General features: G+C 41.0%; 1 protein-coding gene across 1 annotated transcript; it reads left to right on the top strand.

Annotated features, from left to right (window-relative positions):
• Positions 1–1030: 1030 nt before the first annotated feature.
• On the top strand, positions 1031–1804 carry LOC131995997 (uncharacterized). Its single transcript, XM_059365401.1, has one exon. The coding sequence runs from the start codon at positions 1031–1033 to the stop codon at positions 1802–1804; it is 774 nt and encodes a 257-aa protein (XP_059221384.1).
• The last annotated feature ends 16140 nt before the right edge of the window (positions 1805–17944 follow it).

The following is a 17944-nucleotide window of genomic DNA, read 5'->3' as shown; positions in this document are numbered from 1 at the left end:
AACTCCTGACAACCAGAGCGATTTTCAATCATGTTCATCGTCTCCACCACAAAATGAACCTGTAGTGGGGGATTTGGACAATAGCTTAGAGAAGAGCTTTGAATTACCTTGTGACCAGATTAATGAAATTGTAGAGCTTCAAGGTGATAGTATCAATACTCAAGGTTATAATGGTGATATTCCTCGTAGAAGCGAACGTCTAGCTGAAAAAAAGAAAGCATTGGCAAAAAGAAATTTTGATAGCACAGAAGAACCCGTAAGTTTTGCTGAGGCTACCCAAGGCAGTGAAAAAGAAAGGTGGATTGAGGCGATTGAGAGTGAGATAGAGTCACTTAGAGAGAATAACACCTGGACATGTGTCGAAAAACCACCTGGAACAAATGTTGTTAAAACAAAATGGATATTTAGGAAGAAACGGGAACCTGATAACAATCTCAAGTACAAAGCAAGATTGGTGGCCAAGGGATGCACCCAAGTACAAGGGATCGACTACGAAGAAACGTATTCCCCGGTGGTTCGATATACTTCAGTTCGATTTTTAATAGCCATGGCAGTGAAATATGGTCTGGAAATTTATCAGATGGACGCAATAACAGCATTCTTGCAAGGTGAGTTAAAAGAAGATATATATATTGAAAAGCCAGATGGAGTTTCTATTGGGGAACAGGGAAAGTATTTGAAGCTCAACAAAGCTATATATGGACTAAAACAATCAAGTTTGGTTTGGAATAACAAACTGGATGAAGCTTTGAAGAAATCTGGACTTATACGCTCAAAAGTGGATCCGTGTATTTATATACATAGAAATGGAAAATCTATGACGTTTTTGGCTATATATGTCGATGACATTTTGCTCTTTAGTAATGAAAATTCATTTCGTGAGAAACTTATATCGGAATTAATGTCCCAATTCAAAATGAAGTTTTTTGGATAGGCAAAGCAATGCCTTGGTCTACGTATAGAAAACAAAGACGGGGACATTTATTTGGACCAAGAAGAGTATATTGACAGAATGTTAGTAAAGTTTAACATGGAAAATTGCAATCCCGTATCGACCCCGATGGATGTCAACGTTAAACTTTCCAAGGAAATGTCTCCGAAAACATTTGCTGAAGTCAAGGAAATGTCGGAAATACCATACCAGCAAGCGATTGGTAGTTTGCTGTTTGCTTCGCAATGCACAAGACCGGATATATGCTTGGCAGTCAACAAGCTAAGCAAATTCAACAAGTGTCCCGGAAAAGAACATTGGTCAGCAGTCAAACGAATATTCCGATATTTAAAAGGGACGAAAGGCGCAAAAATCAAATTTTCTAAAGGAGAAAATGAGAAACTGGCCGCATATTCAGATTCAGACTGGGCAAATGATATTGATGAAAGAAGATCAATGACTGGGTACATTTGTATATTACAAGGTGGACCAATAGCCTGGGTTTCAAAACATCAACCAACTATTGCTCTTTTTACAACGGAAGCTGAATATATGGCGCTATCTGCTACGGTACAGGAAGTTATATGGCTGAGAAATTTAAATGCAGAACTCAACCCACAATCTCAAGATGAACCGACCGAGATATATTGCGATAATCAAAGCGCTATACATTTGGCATCAACTAATAAGTATTTAGCGAGATCAAAACATATCGACGTTCGACATCATTTGGTACGCGAAAAAAAAGATCAAAATATAGTTAACTTCGTGGGAATCCAAACTCAATTCATGGTAGCAGATAATTTAACAAAGCCAGTACCAACTGACAAGCACAAATTTTGTTCAAAACAAATGGGCTTGCAAGTAATATAAATTTTGTTCGAGTGGGGGTGTTAGAAAAGTACTCATTTGAAAATGTACTTGTGCGAACAAAACAAGTAGGCTTTGATTTTGTAAATTATTTTTTTTTTGTTTGTTCTTGTCTTTGAAACTTATGTCAATAAAATATTTTCTTAATTGTTATATCAAATCGTTCAACTGAAAAGACGTATTTTATTTTTGCTCTGCTAAAAATTTCCTATGTCATTGCCCGGCTTTTGCAACTAACAGTCGCCGGCACTTAGTTGGGGACACAATGCCAGATATAAACCAACTAAGGGGCTTGGTATGGAAAACAATTAGGGATTTTGTAAGAAGCATAGATGTCCTGACTTAAATTTTTTTTCTAATTTATTTTTTATTATTTAGAGCGCACAATAAGCCGACTACTGGCTTAGGTGTATATCCATAGTGGCATATCCGCACTCTCTGCTCAACCTAACCTAATTAAGGCCCCTTAACCTGAGCAATGCAATGTTTTTGAGTTTTTAACCTAAGCAATTAAATTATTACATGCTCCTATCAAATAGCTCAGATGAAGAATTCAAAACCATTGTCGATCTGTATCTGGCATTGATTGGCCTAAAATGTTTAAATAGTTGGATAGATTTCAGGCTTAAGACACATACAGCTGGCAAAGAATAAATGGAACTTGTCGACCTTAAATACATTCCCCCCATTATGCGTCCATAATAATAATGATCAGTCTTCGTTGCAATGTTTTGATTGCTCTTTAATCTTTTTGCATATCATTATCACTCTATTTCAAGATCACAGATCACATCTCTCTAGGCAACAAGACACTGCCATAGTACTGGCTGGGTTAAATAGCACCAAACCATTTGGATGGATGGATGTATGGCTCCCTGTAGAGTGAATATTATTATCATCGCTGTTGTTGCTATCCTGCCATTCGCTGCTCCCCTGATGCTGGCATTGTCCCATGTCTTATGGTATGAAATGGAATCGAGTAGTGTAGAGTGGAGTGCAGTGCAGTGTAGTGGTAATCATATATCTTCCCGAGCTCTTTATCTCAAATCAAGGTGTACATTTATCGCATTCTTCGAAATTAGTGCATGCACAAAGAAAAAATTCACTTTCAATTACAACAATTAAAATCCGAGACGATAATAACTTATTTAGAAGGAGTCCCATATAAGAGTTGGCTAGCCAGGGAATGAGAGAGAGAGAGCGGAAGGCCAACGAGTAGCTAATGCGACCACATTGAGCTTAAACAAAAGCAAGGCTGGCTAAGCGACTGTTGTCTGAAACTCTACTCAAGCAAAGCCCAAAAACGTCCAGACGACAAACAAGACGACGACGACGACGACGACTACAACGAAATTCGAGACGCTAAAGGATGACAAAACAGACAGACGCCGGTCTCCTTTTGCTCCTCTACTGGTCAAAGAAATCATCATCGAAATACTAAAAGGAAAAAAAAAAAAAACAAACAAAACACTACACCGCCAACAACAAGGAGAGCATTTTTAGCCGCCACACAAACTTTGACGACAAGGATGACTATGACGATGTCAATGATCATGAGGATGATAATGATGGTGATGCTTACAAACCAAAAAAAAAGCAAACAGCGGTTGGTGGCAGCATTGGCAACAATGAAAAACTAGTTCAGTTAATTCAACGCACTAAGGCAACAACATAAAGCGAAAACTTACACGAGCTTAAAAATCTGCACGAATTAAAAGGCACCCTACCCAGGTAAGGGCTACCTACAGATGCTTTATATTTGGCAATAAGGGGGCAAAGCAGGACGATATCCTTGGAAGAAATAGGTCCATTGAATATTTTAAAGAAATAAAAATCTTTGAGCATTTTTACGAAAAATTTTGGAAACAAAAATTAATTAAAAATTTTATGAAAATCATTTTGATGGAAAATTAAAAAAAAAAAAAAATAGGAAAAGTTTTATAAAAAAAAATTTCGTTAAAAATTAATAGAAAAAAAAAAATTTATTAAAATTTTAATTTTTACTCAACATTTTATTTTATAGAAAAAGTCTTTTTTTTTTTTAAAAAACTTTAAAAACAAATTTTATTAAACATTTTGTGGAAAATTTTTTATTAAAAAAATTATGAAAAAAAAAATTATTCTAAATTTTATAAAAAAAAAAGTTTTTATTTTTTTTTTTCGCACAGCTTTCTTTGAAGATATGAGCAATATTGTTTTCTCATTTAGACTTTTTGCCTAAGCTCATAACATTGATGATTGATTGGAGAAATGTCTGGATATCTATCCCGTGTCGGTAAGGGCCGTTTCCACCTAACTGCCATTGAGGTAAGCGTATGGTATTCTACCTCAGTTATTCGGTGTCAGTCCCTCTCCCTTAATTTGGCGCTCATCAATCAATCCTGTATTTTGTGTAAAAACTACGACTACAGACGGAAGGACCTATTATCCTTATCTGTGCTACGGAATACTTTTTTCCACCTTGTGGATAAAGGACATCTTAGACCTTCTCTATGCAATTGGCTTCCTTGAAAATGCCATGCCAGGCTTCCATGAGAATTCGTTGTATGTGATTCCAAAAATAGTGCCGATTCCGCCTAGTTTGGTCGATTGGCTGGAAAGTGACAAACGCCCACACTATCTTAGTCTCGTCTACACAGTCCACTTTGATATCATCTGCATCCGGTTCTTCCTGCAGGCAAATTGATATTGTGATCGACGATCTCTGGTAAACAACTTGTTTTCGTTTTTGGGACACAAGTTGTTATTCAAAACAAGTATGCGGCGAAGACCATGATAGGCGCAGAAGCCGACTTATCAGAGTGTGCCCATTCGTCGCCAAGTGCCTAGTGTAAAAGGAGTCCCCTTTTGTCTCTTGGCTACGTGATCGCTCATGAACATTGTCGTATATTGGGGTGTGCCTCCTTGCCTTTGCAAACCGTCTTGTGCACCAACGAAGTGTACTCTCGACTCCTCGTGCCCTCATCACCTGAACCTGAACAGAACTGTGTACAGGAGTATGCTTACTAGACACCAATCTGCGTGTTGTACACCGTACATTAGAGCTTGCCACTTATGTGCCATCTCTCCAAAACTTCGTTTTATTTCATCGTAGTGCCCTCTCGCCTCCCCATGCCATCAGCTCCAGCGAACTCGAATAGCGGCAGTGTATTACGTTGTGCCTATCCACCAAACCGTATCGTACCGTATAGTGGCAGTGTATTACGTTGTGCCTATCCACCAAACCGTATCGTACTATAAGGATGTGATTTCGTTTGCTTACCGTCCATGAACATCTTACTTCGTCACTGTGGGATTTTCCGCATCCTCGTGCCGTGAACACCCTTTACCCGAACAGTGATATGTATTAGGGTTTGCCTTCTTGGCACTCACAAGTCACCTTGCCCAAAACTCCGGAATCCCCTTCAGCCTCCCAGTGCCATCAGCCCAGAGAACTCGGACAACGCTGTGTATTAGGTAGTGTTTCCCAGCCAACAAACAGGGTATTGTGCCGTACATTAGGGTGTGCATCCTTGCCACTCACGTGTCACCGCGCGAGAAACTCCGTTTTATGTCAACGGAGTCACCTCTCGCCTCCTCGTGTCATCATACCTAGTGATTTCGAACAGGGCCATGTATTAGGTTGTGCCTCCCAGCCGCCAAACCGCGTATCGTAACGTTTATTAGGGTGTGAATTCTTTTGCTTACCGTGCTTGAATATTTTGCTTCGCAATTGGGTGATTCGCATTCTAGTGACGTGAACACAGTTTAACCCGAAAAGTGAGGTTATTTGGGATACCCTTGCCACCCCAATGTCAACGGAGTGCACTCTCGCCTCCTCATTCCGTCACCTTAGCGAAACTGAATAGTGCCGTGTACCAAGGAATGCTTCCTAGCCTCTAACCCGCGTATTGTGTCGTACGTTAGGGTGTATCTCCTTGACCCTTAAGTGTCATTGTGCCCGATACCCTGTTTTATGTCAAGGGAATGCATTGTAGCCTTGCCGTACCGTCACCTCAGTGACCCTGAACAATGCCGTCTACTAAGGAGCGCTTCCTAGCCACCAACCCGCGTATTGTGCATTACATTAGGGTGTGCCTCCTCGAAACTCACATGTCACCGCGCCCTAAACTCCTTTTTATGTCAACGAAGTGTCCTATCTCCTTTCAATGCCACCACCACCAGTGAACTCCAACAAGGCCGTGCATTAGGTTGTGCCTCCCATTCACAAAACTGTATATCGTACAGCATATTAGGATGTGATTTCTTATGCTTACCGTGCCCGAATATCTTGTCTCCACGTGTCGTGTCCCCAAGTGAACCCGACCAGTGCCGAATATAAGAGTGTGACTCTAAGTCACTAATCTGCGTGAACTGCCGAGTATTGGGTTGTGCTTCCTTGTCGGCTACTGCAGCCGTATATCGCATTCATAAGTAAAGTGCCCTCTTACACCTACCCGCTGCTGAAACCCAGTGCCCAACTGTGGATTAGGGTGTGCCTGCTAGTCAAAACGACCCAACGAGTTCCTCAGAGACCATGCTTGCGAATTATAGCACACTCCTGAACTGCCGAGTATTGGGTTGTGCTTCCTTGTCGGCTACTGCAGCCGCATATCGCATTCCGAAGTAAAGTGCCCTCTTACACCTACCCGCTGCTGAAACCCAGTGCCCTACTGTGGATTAGGGTGTGCCTGCTGGGCAAAACGACCCAACTAGTTCCTCAGAGACCATGCTTCCGAATTATAGCACACTCCTAACCGGCTAGCTATAAGACTCTATCAATTTTCACTCTCTCAACCCCAGATCAAAAATATTTCTTTGACAAGGTTCGCCAAAGAAATTTTTGGCCCGAAGATCTGTACCCCAGCACCCAGAGTTAACTTGTAGTTACTCCTTCTCTTTCTTCGATCTGGCCAAGGCCTTTGGTATTCGTTGATGACCACTGCTATCTCTCTCTTTTTGCTGGATTCAAAAGCCTTTTACACACCTTCAAGAGTAGTTTTAGTGCCGGTGTCCACCATGACCGCTTGGTCTTACTCGCCGTACCCGTTTCGGGCAGGGTTTCAGGAAGCCTTTGTTCAGACATTTTGGGACAAGATCTACTGCGTTTTCCAGTGCCATGTCTCTGCATCTAGTGCTAATCGGGAATCGTATCCTGTAGTTTCCGTAAAGAAGCACTGGGCGGAGACATTCCATTATAAGGCTCTAACTAAGTCAATTTTCGTTGCAGACGTTGTATCTATAACCTATGGCCTGACTCGGCTGTAGATAAGTCGGAGGAAAAAATTTAAAACCGGATCACCTCTGTTGTTTATATCCGTGCTTCTTGATTTAGTATCATACAGGACATGGATTTATTCTGTCGAATCCTCCTTCATAGCCACTAATGTTAAATCCTCATCCCTGTAAAGGGAAATCAAAGTTGGGTTTAGATTCTTACTCAAGTCTAAGGACAAACTTAATGCGCTCCCCCAGCTGATGTAATTACAGACAAAATCGTCAATGCTTTCGCATAGGTTTTTGTATTTAAACTGTGGCTTAAGCTTTAATAAAATATTCCCAGACGGTGTTCAGCTAAAAAAAAAAAAAAACACAGAAAAAATAACAAAAACAACAATTTAACATGTTCAAAAAATTAAGGCAAAAGCAATGAAGGAATAACAACAGCAGCTCCATAATCTAAAGATGGTAAAGGCCATAGCTACTGACTTAGCAATGTCGGCCTCAACAACAAGCCAATGGGGGCTATTGCATAAGAAGAGGACTGCATAAGGAAATACCCATACGCACTCACATTATGAGACGGCCTTTGCTATGGCCCTAACATCTTCAAACTCATCGTCATCGTCATCATCACCATGCTGCTAGTGGTTATCGTCTTCATTGTTTTTGTGTCCTGTGTCCGCCATCCCCAACATGATTGGCAATATATACAAAGGAAGGCTAATGGTGGGGTACGAATGATGTCAATATTGATGTTGATTTAAGCGTAATCCAGCTGCGTCCGTCTGTGCTCCATATACATAAGTTGGGATGTGAGGTAAGTAGGTAGGTAAGACTGGCATCCACATCTCCAGCTTCACATATGGATGGAAAGCTGCAGTGGTGCTGTGGTATATCTCCACATTCACATATCGAAATTGACATAAAACAGTTGACAACACCAAAACTGTCCGACAGACAGCTCTCGAACAGACGGACGGACGGATGGAAACCTTTCGATTCCTACTCATCATTGATCGTTCGTCGCCGCAAACGTTGTCATCAACTTCATCATTATCCTCAAACATGCCTTGATGTACGCACAGATGATTGAGTGGGGAGCCAGTGGAAGTTTTCTCTTGAGGTAAAGAATTAAAAAAAAATTTAAGGCTATAAGTCTATGAAATGTTGCCTATAAAAATCAGATGTTGGCATTAATGGGTTAGACTGGATCCGATGCGAAAACAATTAAAGGTCCTTGTAATTGTGGAACCTTACTTCACTCATTGATTGTAGATGGATTTATGGGTGCCTCGTAAGAAAGTTACCTGAAAGGACATACATTCGTCCAATAGTCTCAATGACATATGATAATCGAGTGAGTGCATCGGAGTAGTCTTCTAACCCACTTCCCGAAGCCCAGGGAAAGGGAGGTCTCACACACTATGCTTCCCTTCTTAGTTGACAGCTATAGACCGTTGGATCCTCTAGTGGAACTTAGGTTAGATTTCTAAGCGGCTGCAGTTTTTCTCTAATTTCGGATACCTAGTTTTGAGATGTCTTTGACATCTCCACTTGTTCGTTGCACCGAAGTTTTGGTCTCCATTTACCGTGTATAGAGTTCGAAGATTCCAGTAGCAGATTGACAATTTATGGTCTTTAATTTGTTAGTGGAGTTCGTAAAATGAGGTGAAAAGTACATAAGATTAAATAGAGTGATAGAAGTGCGTGATAAAAGTTGGTTTTAGAAGTGATTTTGGAAGATTTTGTTTTGACAGTTAAGATGGAAGAAGTTTTCTTAGTCTGGTGAAGATTAGAGAATTTTCTTTGATTTTGAAAAAAGTTGTGAGGATGGGAAGTACTTGAATCGATTCCACGTTACACTTCACAGTGTTTTCTGTGATTTTAAAGAGAGTGGATGGGAGTAGAGAGCGTGGTACATCAGACAGGAAGTAGGGTAGAAGTAGTCGGCACGTGGAGTCAAAGGTGGTGTTGTCCAGTACGAGTGGTGAGGATGGGAAGCGGTTCAGCTTCAGCTACTCTTACCTTACTTCCTGTCTGATGTCCCACTAACCCTATTCCTCACCACTCTCGTCACCATCACCTCTGTGCAGCGTAACGTGGCTTTTTTGAAGGCTGGGGTAAGTTCAGTTGTCTCTAGGGTCTAAGGACCCATAAACCTTAAGTGATACCACAAAGTATTTGGTTCAGCTTCAACTACTCCTTCTCTACTTCCTGTCTGATGTCCCACTAACGCTATTCCTCACCACTCTCGTCACCATCACCTCTGTGCAGCGTAACGTGGCTTTTTTGAAGGCTGGGGTAAGTTCAGTTGTCTCTAGGGTCTAAGGACCCATAAACCTTAAGTGATACCACAAGATAATTAGAATCGAAGGTAGATAATAAGGTGGCCTTGTTGGTTTAATTCTTGTTACCATCTATTTGTTATGTAAGTGTATGGCAAAGTGGCGAGGGGTGAGTAGGTTACCGTCTTTGGCTCTTGCTTATGAGCGTTCGGCTTTAGAAGCGTTTCATGGAGGATGGGTGGATTTTGCTTGACCGAGAGGTAGTCCCAAGTTCAAGGCCTCTTTATGGGTGCTTTTGGGCCTGTGCGGTTACGGATAGCAGTCGAATTATAGTTGATCGGGATCTTTCGATGGGCTGGTGGAATGCGTTGATTGTCGATGAGAGCATAGGATGGTATTTGTGATAGATAGCCAGCGCCTTGGCGTCCGACGCCCTTGGTAAACAAATTCGTCGTATTCGGCTGGAGTCGTGGAACTGGTTGGGGGATACGGTGATGATGTCTTATGGTTCGGCGGTAGGGAAAGGCAGCTGCGTTCTATACCTATAGTCGGTAAATAGAAGCAGCGCGGGATGAACAGTAACTATGTACGGGCAAATGTAATTTGTCACGTTTTAGTAGTTAACAAGTAAAAAGTCGTTAAGTTCGGCCGGGCCCACAACCTCGGGTATATATGTAAACCATCCTTCATCAAAATCCGGTGTAAATTTCATACCTTATGTCCCTTAGCAGTTATATCGAAATATGTTCTGATTTGGACCAAATACAAATCGGTACAAGTCATTGTTCAATAGTGTATAACAAAATATTGATAGTTTTTATACCCACCACCGAAGGATGGGGGTATATTCATTTTGTCATTCCGTTTGCAACACATCGAAATATCCATTTCCGACCCTATAAAGTATATATATTCTTGATCAGCGTAAAAATCTAAGACGATCTAGGCATGTCCGTCCGTCTGTCCGTCTGTCCGTCTGTCCGTCTGTCTGTTGAAATCACGCTACAGTCTTTAAAAATTGAGATATTGAGCTGAAATTTTGCACAGATTCTTTTTTTATCCATAAGCAGGTTAAGTTCGAAGATGGGCTATATCGGACTATATCTTCATATAGCCCCCATATAGACCGATCCGCCGATTTAGGGTCTTAGGCCCATAAAAGCCACATTTATTATCCGATTTTGCTGAAATTCGGGACAGTGAGTTTTGTTAGGCCCTTCGACATCCTTCGTCAATTTGGCTCAGATCGGTTCAGATTTGGATATAGCTGCCATATAGACCGACCCTCCGATTTAGGGTCTAAGGGCCATATAAGCCACATCTTTTATCCGATTCCACTGAAATTCGGGACAGTAAGTTGTGTTAGGCCCTTCGACATCCTTTGTCAATTTGGCCCAGATCGGTTCAGATTTGGATATAGCTGCCATATAGACCGATCCTCCGATTTATGGTCTAAGGCCCATAAAAGCCACATTTATTACCCGATTTTGCTGAAATTTGGGACAGTGAGTTTTGTTAGGCCCTTCGACATCCTTCGTCAATTTGGCTCAGATCGGTTCAGATTTGGATATAGCTGCCATATAGACCAACCCTCCGATTTAGGGTCTAAGGGCCATAAAAGCCACATCTTTTATCCGATTCCACTGAAATTCGGGACAGTGAGTTGTGTTAGGCCCTTCGACATCCTTTGTCAATTTGGCCCAGATCGGTTCAGATTTGGATATAGCTGCCATATAGACCGATCCTCCGATTTATGGTGTTAGGCCCATAAAAGCCACATTTATTACCCGATTTTGCTGAAATTTGGGACAGTGAGTTTTGTTAGGCCCTTCGACATCCTTCGTCAATTTGGCTCAGATCGGTTCAGATTTGGATATAGCTGCCATATAGACCAACCCTCCGATTTAGGGTCTAAGGGCCATAAAAGCCACATCTTTTATCCGATTCCACTGAAATTCGGGACAGTGAGTTGCGTTAGGCCCCTCGACATCTTTCTTCAATTTGGCCCAGATCGGTTCAGATTTGGATATAGCTGCTATATAGACCGATTTCTTGATTTAAGGTTTTGGGCCCATAAAATGCTCATTTATTGTCCATGTCGCCGAAATTTGGGACAGTGAGTTAAGTTAAGCTCCTTGACATACATCTGCAATATCGCACAGATCGGTCCAAATTTAGATATAGCTGCCATATAGACCGATATCTAGGTTTTAGGTTTTGGGGCCATAAAGACGCATTTATTGTCCGATGTCGCTGAAATTTGAGACAGTGAGTTTAGTTAGGCTCTTCGACGTCCTTCTTCAATTTTGCCCAGATCGATCCAGATTTTAATATAGCTGCCATGTAGACCGATCTCTCGATTTAAAGTCTTTGCCCCATAAAAAGCGCATTTATAATCCAATTTCACTGAAATTTTACATAGTAACTTACGTTAGGCTTTTCAACATCCCTGTCGTATATGGTTCAGATCGGTTAATTTTTAGATATAGCTACTGTACTTATTAGTATTTGGTCCAAATCGGAACATGTTTTGATATAACTGATATGGGTCATAAGGTATGAAATTTTCACCGAATTTTGATGAAAGGTGGTTTACATATATACCCGAGGTGGTGGGTATCCAAAGTTCGGCCCGGCCGAACTTAACGCCTTTTTACTTGTTTAGAAACTATTACCGAAAATAAACCGATCTGAACCATATGCGACACGGATGTCGAAGGGTCTAACACAACGAACTATCCCAAATCTCGGCGAAATCGGACAATAAATGCGCCTTTTATGACCCCAAAACCTAAAACCGAGAGATCGGTCTATATGGCAGCTATATCCAAATCTGGACCGATCGGGGCCAAATGGACGAAGGACGCCGAAAACCCTAACACAACGAACTGTCCCAAATCTCGGCGAAATCGGACAATAAATGCGCCTTTTATGGCCCCAAAACCTAAAACCGAGAGATCGGTCTATATAGCAGCTGTATCCAAATCTGAACCGATCTGGGCTAAATTGACGAAGGACGTCGGAGAGCCTAACGCAACTCACTGTATGAAATTTCGGCAAAATCGGACAATAAATGCGCCAATTATAGCCCCAAAACTCTAAATCGGAGGATCGGTCTATATGGCAGCTATATCCAAATCTGGACCGATCTGAGCCAAATTGACGGAGGATGGTGAAGGGTTTAACACAACTCATTGTCCCAAATTTCAGCAAAATCGGATAATAAATGTGGCTTTTATGGGCGTAAGAAACTAAATCGGAGGATCGGCAGCTATATGGCAGCTATATCCAAATCTGTACCGATATGGGCAAAATTGACAAAGGAAGTCGAGGAGCCTAACACAACTCACTGTCTTAAATTTCAGCAAAATCGGTTAATAAATGTGGCTTTAAGGGCCTAAGGCCCCTTATCGGAGGATCGGTAAAGTTTCAGTTCAATATCTCTGTTTTTAAAGACTGTAGCGTGATTTCAACAGACAGACAGACAGACGGACGGACATGTCTAGATCGTCTTAGATTTTTACGCTGATCAAGAATATATATACTTTATAGGGTCGAGATGGATATTTCGATGTGTTGCAAACGGAATGACAAAATGAATATACCCCCATCCTTCGGTGGTGGGTATAAAAAGAAGGTATCAGGTGTCGAGTTGTCATCTAGCAGTGTATCAGCAGTGTTGAAGTTCGCGGAGCTGATTATTAAGCTGTGGTGTGTCAACTAGTGGATTGGTTGTGGTTGAGTGAGCTGTTGTTGCTACGGCAGTGGCCGGTGGTGTGGTGGCTTTGGAAATGTTTGTGGTGGCGCTGTTGGTGTTGATAAGAGTCCTTTAACTCACAAGTGGGGTGATAGAGTGAGAGAGGCTAAACGTAGGGTGTTTGCATTGTTGGAAAAGGCGTCCGTGGGCAATGTCACTGTCTGCCATATGAAGGCAGTGACCGATTAACTTGTCGACATGGGGTTAGAGATAAATGTTGGTCCGGTGGTGGCAAAGCGCCTAATTGAGCATGCTGGCATGTATGAGGCGGCATCTATACGTCTTTTGCTAGAAAATGTGCGTTAAGGAGGCAGACTTGGTGCTGTTGATATGTTGGATACTTGCGTTGGTTGGTGCTGCCAATGTTGTAGGCTGTAGATTAGTCGGTGCCTGTTGCCCCTGCTGCCGTACGCACCGGCACGTTCGTCGCTCCAGCATTCCCTACTCATGTGAAGAGTGAAGGAGTAGGCGATATCGACCCCCGCGGGAGTCGTCTAGAAGCATGTTTTTAACAAATTTTCTTTATGAAAGTCTAAATGATATTTTGTTAGGGGATTTTTATACCCACCACCGAAGGATGGGCGTATATTAATTTTGTCATTCCGTTTGCAACACATCGAAATATCCGAAATATCGAAATATTTCTGCCATATAGACCGATAGGGTCTATATGGCAGAGGCAGGGTCTTAGGCCCATAAAAGCCACATTTATTATCCGATTTTGCTGAAATTTGGGACAGTGAGTTGTGTTAGGCCCTTCGACATCCTTCGTGAATTTGGCTCAGATCGGTCCAGATTTGGATATAGCTGCCATATAGACCGATCATCCGATTTAGGTTCTAAGTCCCATAAAAGACACATTTATTATCCGATTTCGCTGAAATTCGGGACAGTGAGTTGTGTTAGGCCCTTCGACATCCTCCGTGAATTTGGCTCAGATCGGTCCAGATTTGGATATAGCTGCCATATAGACCGATCATCCGATTTAGGGTCTAAGTCCCATAAAAGCCACATTTATTATCCGATTTCGCTGAAATTTGGGACAGTGAGTTGCGTTAGGCCCTTTGACGTCCTCCGTCAATTTGCACAGATCGGTCCAGATTTGGATATAGCTGCCATATAGACCGATTTCTTGATTTATGGTTTTGAGCCCATAAAATGCTTATATATTATCCGATGTCCCCGAAATTTGGGACAGTGAGTTAAGTTAAACCCCTTGACATGCTTCTGCAATATCGCACAGATCGGTTCATATTTGGATATAGCTGCCATATTGACCGATATCTACGTTTTAGGTTTTGGGGCCATAAATGACGCATTTATTGTCCGATGTCGCTGAAATTTGAGACAGTGAGTTTGGTTAGGCTCTTCGAAGTCCTTCTTCAATTTTTCCCAGATCGGTCGAGATTTGAATATAGCTGCCATATAGACAGATATCGCGATTTAAGGTCTTGGCCCCATAAAAGGCGCATTTATAATCCGATTTCACTGAAATTTAACACAGTGACTTATGTTAGGCTTTTCGACATCCGTGTCGTATATGGTTCAGATCGGTTTATTTTTAGATATAGCTAGTGTATTTTTAGTATTTGGTCCAAATCGGAAAATATTTTGATATAACTGATATGGGACATAAGGTATGAAATTTCCACCGAATTTTGATGAAAGGTGGTTTACATATATTCCCGAGGTGGTGGGTATCCAAAGTTCGGCCCGGCCGAACTTCACGCCTTTTTACTTGTTTGTTTTCATAACCTGCTGTCACAAAACTTCTGCAAACCCCCTCGCATTGAAACTTCCGATTTGGTGAGGACGAAAAAAAAAATTGAATACTGACATTGCAACAAGTATACATTGTAGCTGCTATACATCTCCCTTTGCTCTGCGGCACAAAGCTGATAAGCCGCCTTCGAAAATGACAATTGCAAGGCATTGTCAACTGTTTTTTTGGGACGCTGTATGGGGCTTTATTTGGTTGGTGGGGAGGGAGGGGAGTTCTCGCTTTCGCATTTTGTGTGTTGGCATCGTTTTCTGCAAGCAGCAATGAATAAATGCCGAAAATTTTACTGCGCATGCGTATGGTGTACAGTAAACAATCCCATGCAATCCACAATTGCACTGACTGCAATGGCATGGCTGTTGTTTGTTGTTGTTATTGCTATTGGCCATGGGGCTATTCTTGGCCATTGTCAAATTGAATTTCTCTGTGGTATGTTTAAACAACACTTAATTTCAATTGTAATTGCCGTTTTAAGCCCTGCGCGTATAGCCTTTTAATTAATCGGGAATTTTTATACGAATGCAATGGGAATTCTTGTCTCGTTTAATTCCCGCCTGAGAATTTTTGGTCTTTGCAGACCAAATTGCTGCTGGTGAATGCGTGAAAAGAAAATTTGAATTGGCCATGTGAGCGAGTGAGAAACTGACGCATGCGATCCAAGTGAGTCTTAATTGAAGGGATATTCGAATCTGTGGGTTTTTCATAATGGGGCTTGAAAATGCAAAAAAAAAAGAAAAAACTGCTAATTGCAGGATAAGTGTGAGATTAAGTTGATTTGACTATATATGTATGCATGTGTATGATAGCCACATTTTACCATGACATTGAGTTAAAGTGACAGCCTTTTAATGAGTGTTTATTTTTGTTTACCAACAAAGGGAAATTTTTTGAAATGGAAGTTTTAATGACTTTGACTTATTTTAGAATCTTTCTCCAAGCTGCTACGAATGCCTTTTCTGCATTCTCAATAGCCAATAGAGTTTATATTTTGATGAATAATTGCTTGAAAATATTTTAATTACACGGTAGGTTGAAAATGAAAATAATAAGGGATGGGGAAATATTAAAGCTGGAAATTTTAATTGTCTAGTTGAATAGTTTCCAGAGAGGTTTTTTTTTTCCATAAAAGGCTTTCATGACCTTCTAAAAAGGACAGATATTTAATACAATGTAAGAATAATGCCAAATAAACGAAGAAAACCAGTACGGAAAGGCAAAAGTCGCCCGGAGCCGTCTATAAAAATACCCTACAGCACCGAGTCTATCTATAACTTGTAATACCTGGAATCTATTGGGTTGCCCAAAAAGTAATTGCGGATTTTTTAAAAGAAAGTAAATGCATTTTTAATAAAACTTAGAATGAACTTCAACCAATCAAATATACTTTTTTTACACTTTTTTTCTAAAGCAAGCTAAAAGTAACAGCTGATAACTGACAGAAGAAAGAATGCAATTACAGAGTCACAAGCTGTGAAAAAATTTGTCAACGCCGACTATATGAAAAATCCGCAATTACTTTTTGGGCAACCCAATATGTTGAAATGTAGTCAGACTTTAAATTTGACTACCTATTGAGATATTGAACAGATTTTGTAAGATTTTCTTACGATAGGACCTACATGGCTGTTACTACAGCCTTAAAGGGCCATATTGGATGAAAAATATATAAGGAAGCTATACATAAATCTAGACCGACTTTGATGAAATGTAGTGCACGTACTAGGATTTCGAATAACACCTCATGCTAATTTTTTTTTAAGATCGAACCATAATTGTGGCTTCTATAGCCTTAAAAGGCCATATCGGATGAAAGATATATAGTGGAGCTATATCTAAATCTGGTGGCCATGTAGCGCAGAGGTTAACTTGTCCGCCCATGACGCTGAACGCCTGGGTTCGAATCCTGGCAGGAATAACAGAAAATTTTTCTGCGGTGGTTATCCCCTCATAATACTGGTTACAATTGTGAGGTACTTTGCCATGTAAAAATTCTCCCCAAAGAGGTGTCGTACTACGGCACGCCGTTCGGACTCGGCTTCAAAAAGGAGGCCCCCTATCATTGAACCTAAAATTTGGCTTCTAAGGACTGAAGAAGTCAAATCCGAGGATCGGTTTAAAGGGGCGCTATATCTGTTTATAAACCGATTCAGATCGTACTTGGCGTGAATGTTGAAAATTCATAATTCGGGTCTTTTTTTCAAAATTTCAGTCAAATCGGATGAAAGTTAAAGCTTCTAAGGGCTCAAGAAGTTAAATCCGGGGATCGGTTTATATAGGGGCTATATCTGTTTATAGACCGATTTGGATCATTATTGGCGTGAATGTTGAAAGTCGTAACTAAAGTCTTGTTCCGAATTTCAGCCAAATAAGATGAACATTGAGGCTTCTAAGGGCTCAAGGAGTCAAATCTGGGGTTCGGTTTATATGGGGGCTATATCTGTATAAAGACCGATTGAGATCATTATTGGCGTGAATGTTGAAAGTCGTAACTCACGTCTTTGTTCCGAATTTCAGCCAAATCAGATGAAAATTGAGGCTTCTAAGGACTGAGAAAGTCAAATCTGGGGTTCGGTTTATATGGGAGCTACATCTGTTAATAGACCGTTTCGGATCATGCTTGGCATGGCCATTGGAAGTCATAACTTAAGTCTGTGTTCCAAGTTTCAGCCAAATCGGATGAAAGTTAGGGCTTCTAAGGGCTCAAGAAGTCAAATCCGGGGATCGGTTTATATAGGGGCTATATCTGTTTATAGACCGATTCGGGTCAATATTAGTGTGAATGTTGAAAGTCGTAACTCAAGTCTTTGTTCCAAATTTCAGCCAAATCAGATAAAAATTGAGGCTTATAAAGGCTCAAGGAGTCAAATCCGAGTATTGGTTTATATGGGGGCTATATATGTTTAAAAACCGATTCAGATCATATACTTGACACGGTTGTTGGAAATCAAAAGAAAACACCTTATGCAAAGTTTTAGGATTGTCGGATTTCATTTCGCCCTCTAGAGGCTCAAGAACTCAAGGTCCTGGGTGGGTTTATATGGCAGCTATATGAAAACATGGTCCAATTTAGAGCATTCTTAGGTTATTTAAAAGTCTGAGTCTAATCGGATAAGAATTGC

Source organism: Stomoxys calcitrans, chromosome 3 (assembly GCF_963082655.1).
Source record: "Stomoxys calcitrans chromosome 3, idStoCalc2.1, whole genome shotgun sequence".
Taxonomy (NCBI): Eukaryota; Metazoa; Arthropoda; class Insecta; order Diptera; family Muscidae; genus Stomoxys; species Stomoxys calcitrans.
The sequence above is the reverse complement of the archived record's forward strand: the minus strand, read 5'-3'. Positions and strand labels throughout refer to the sequence as shown.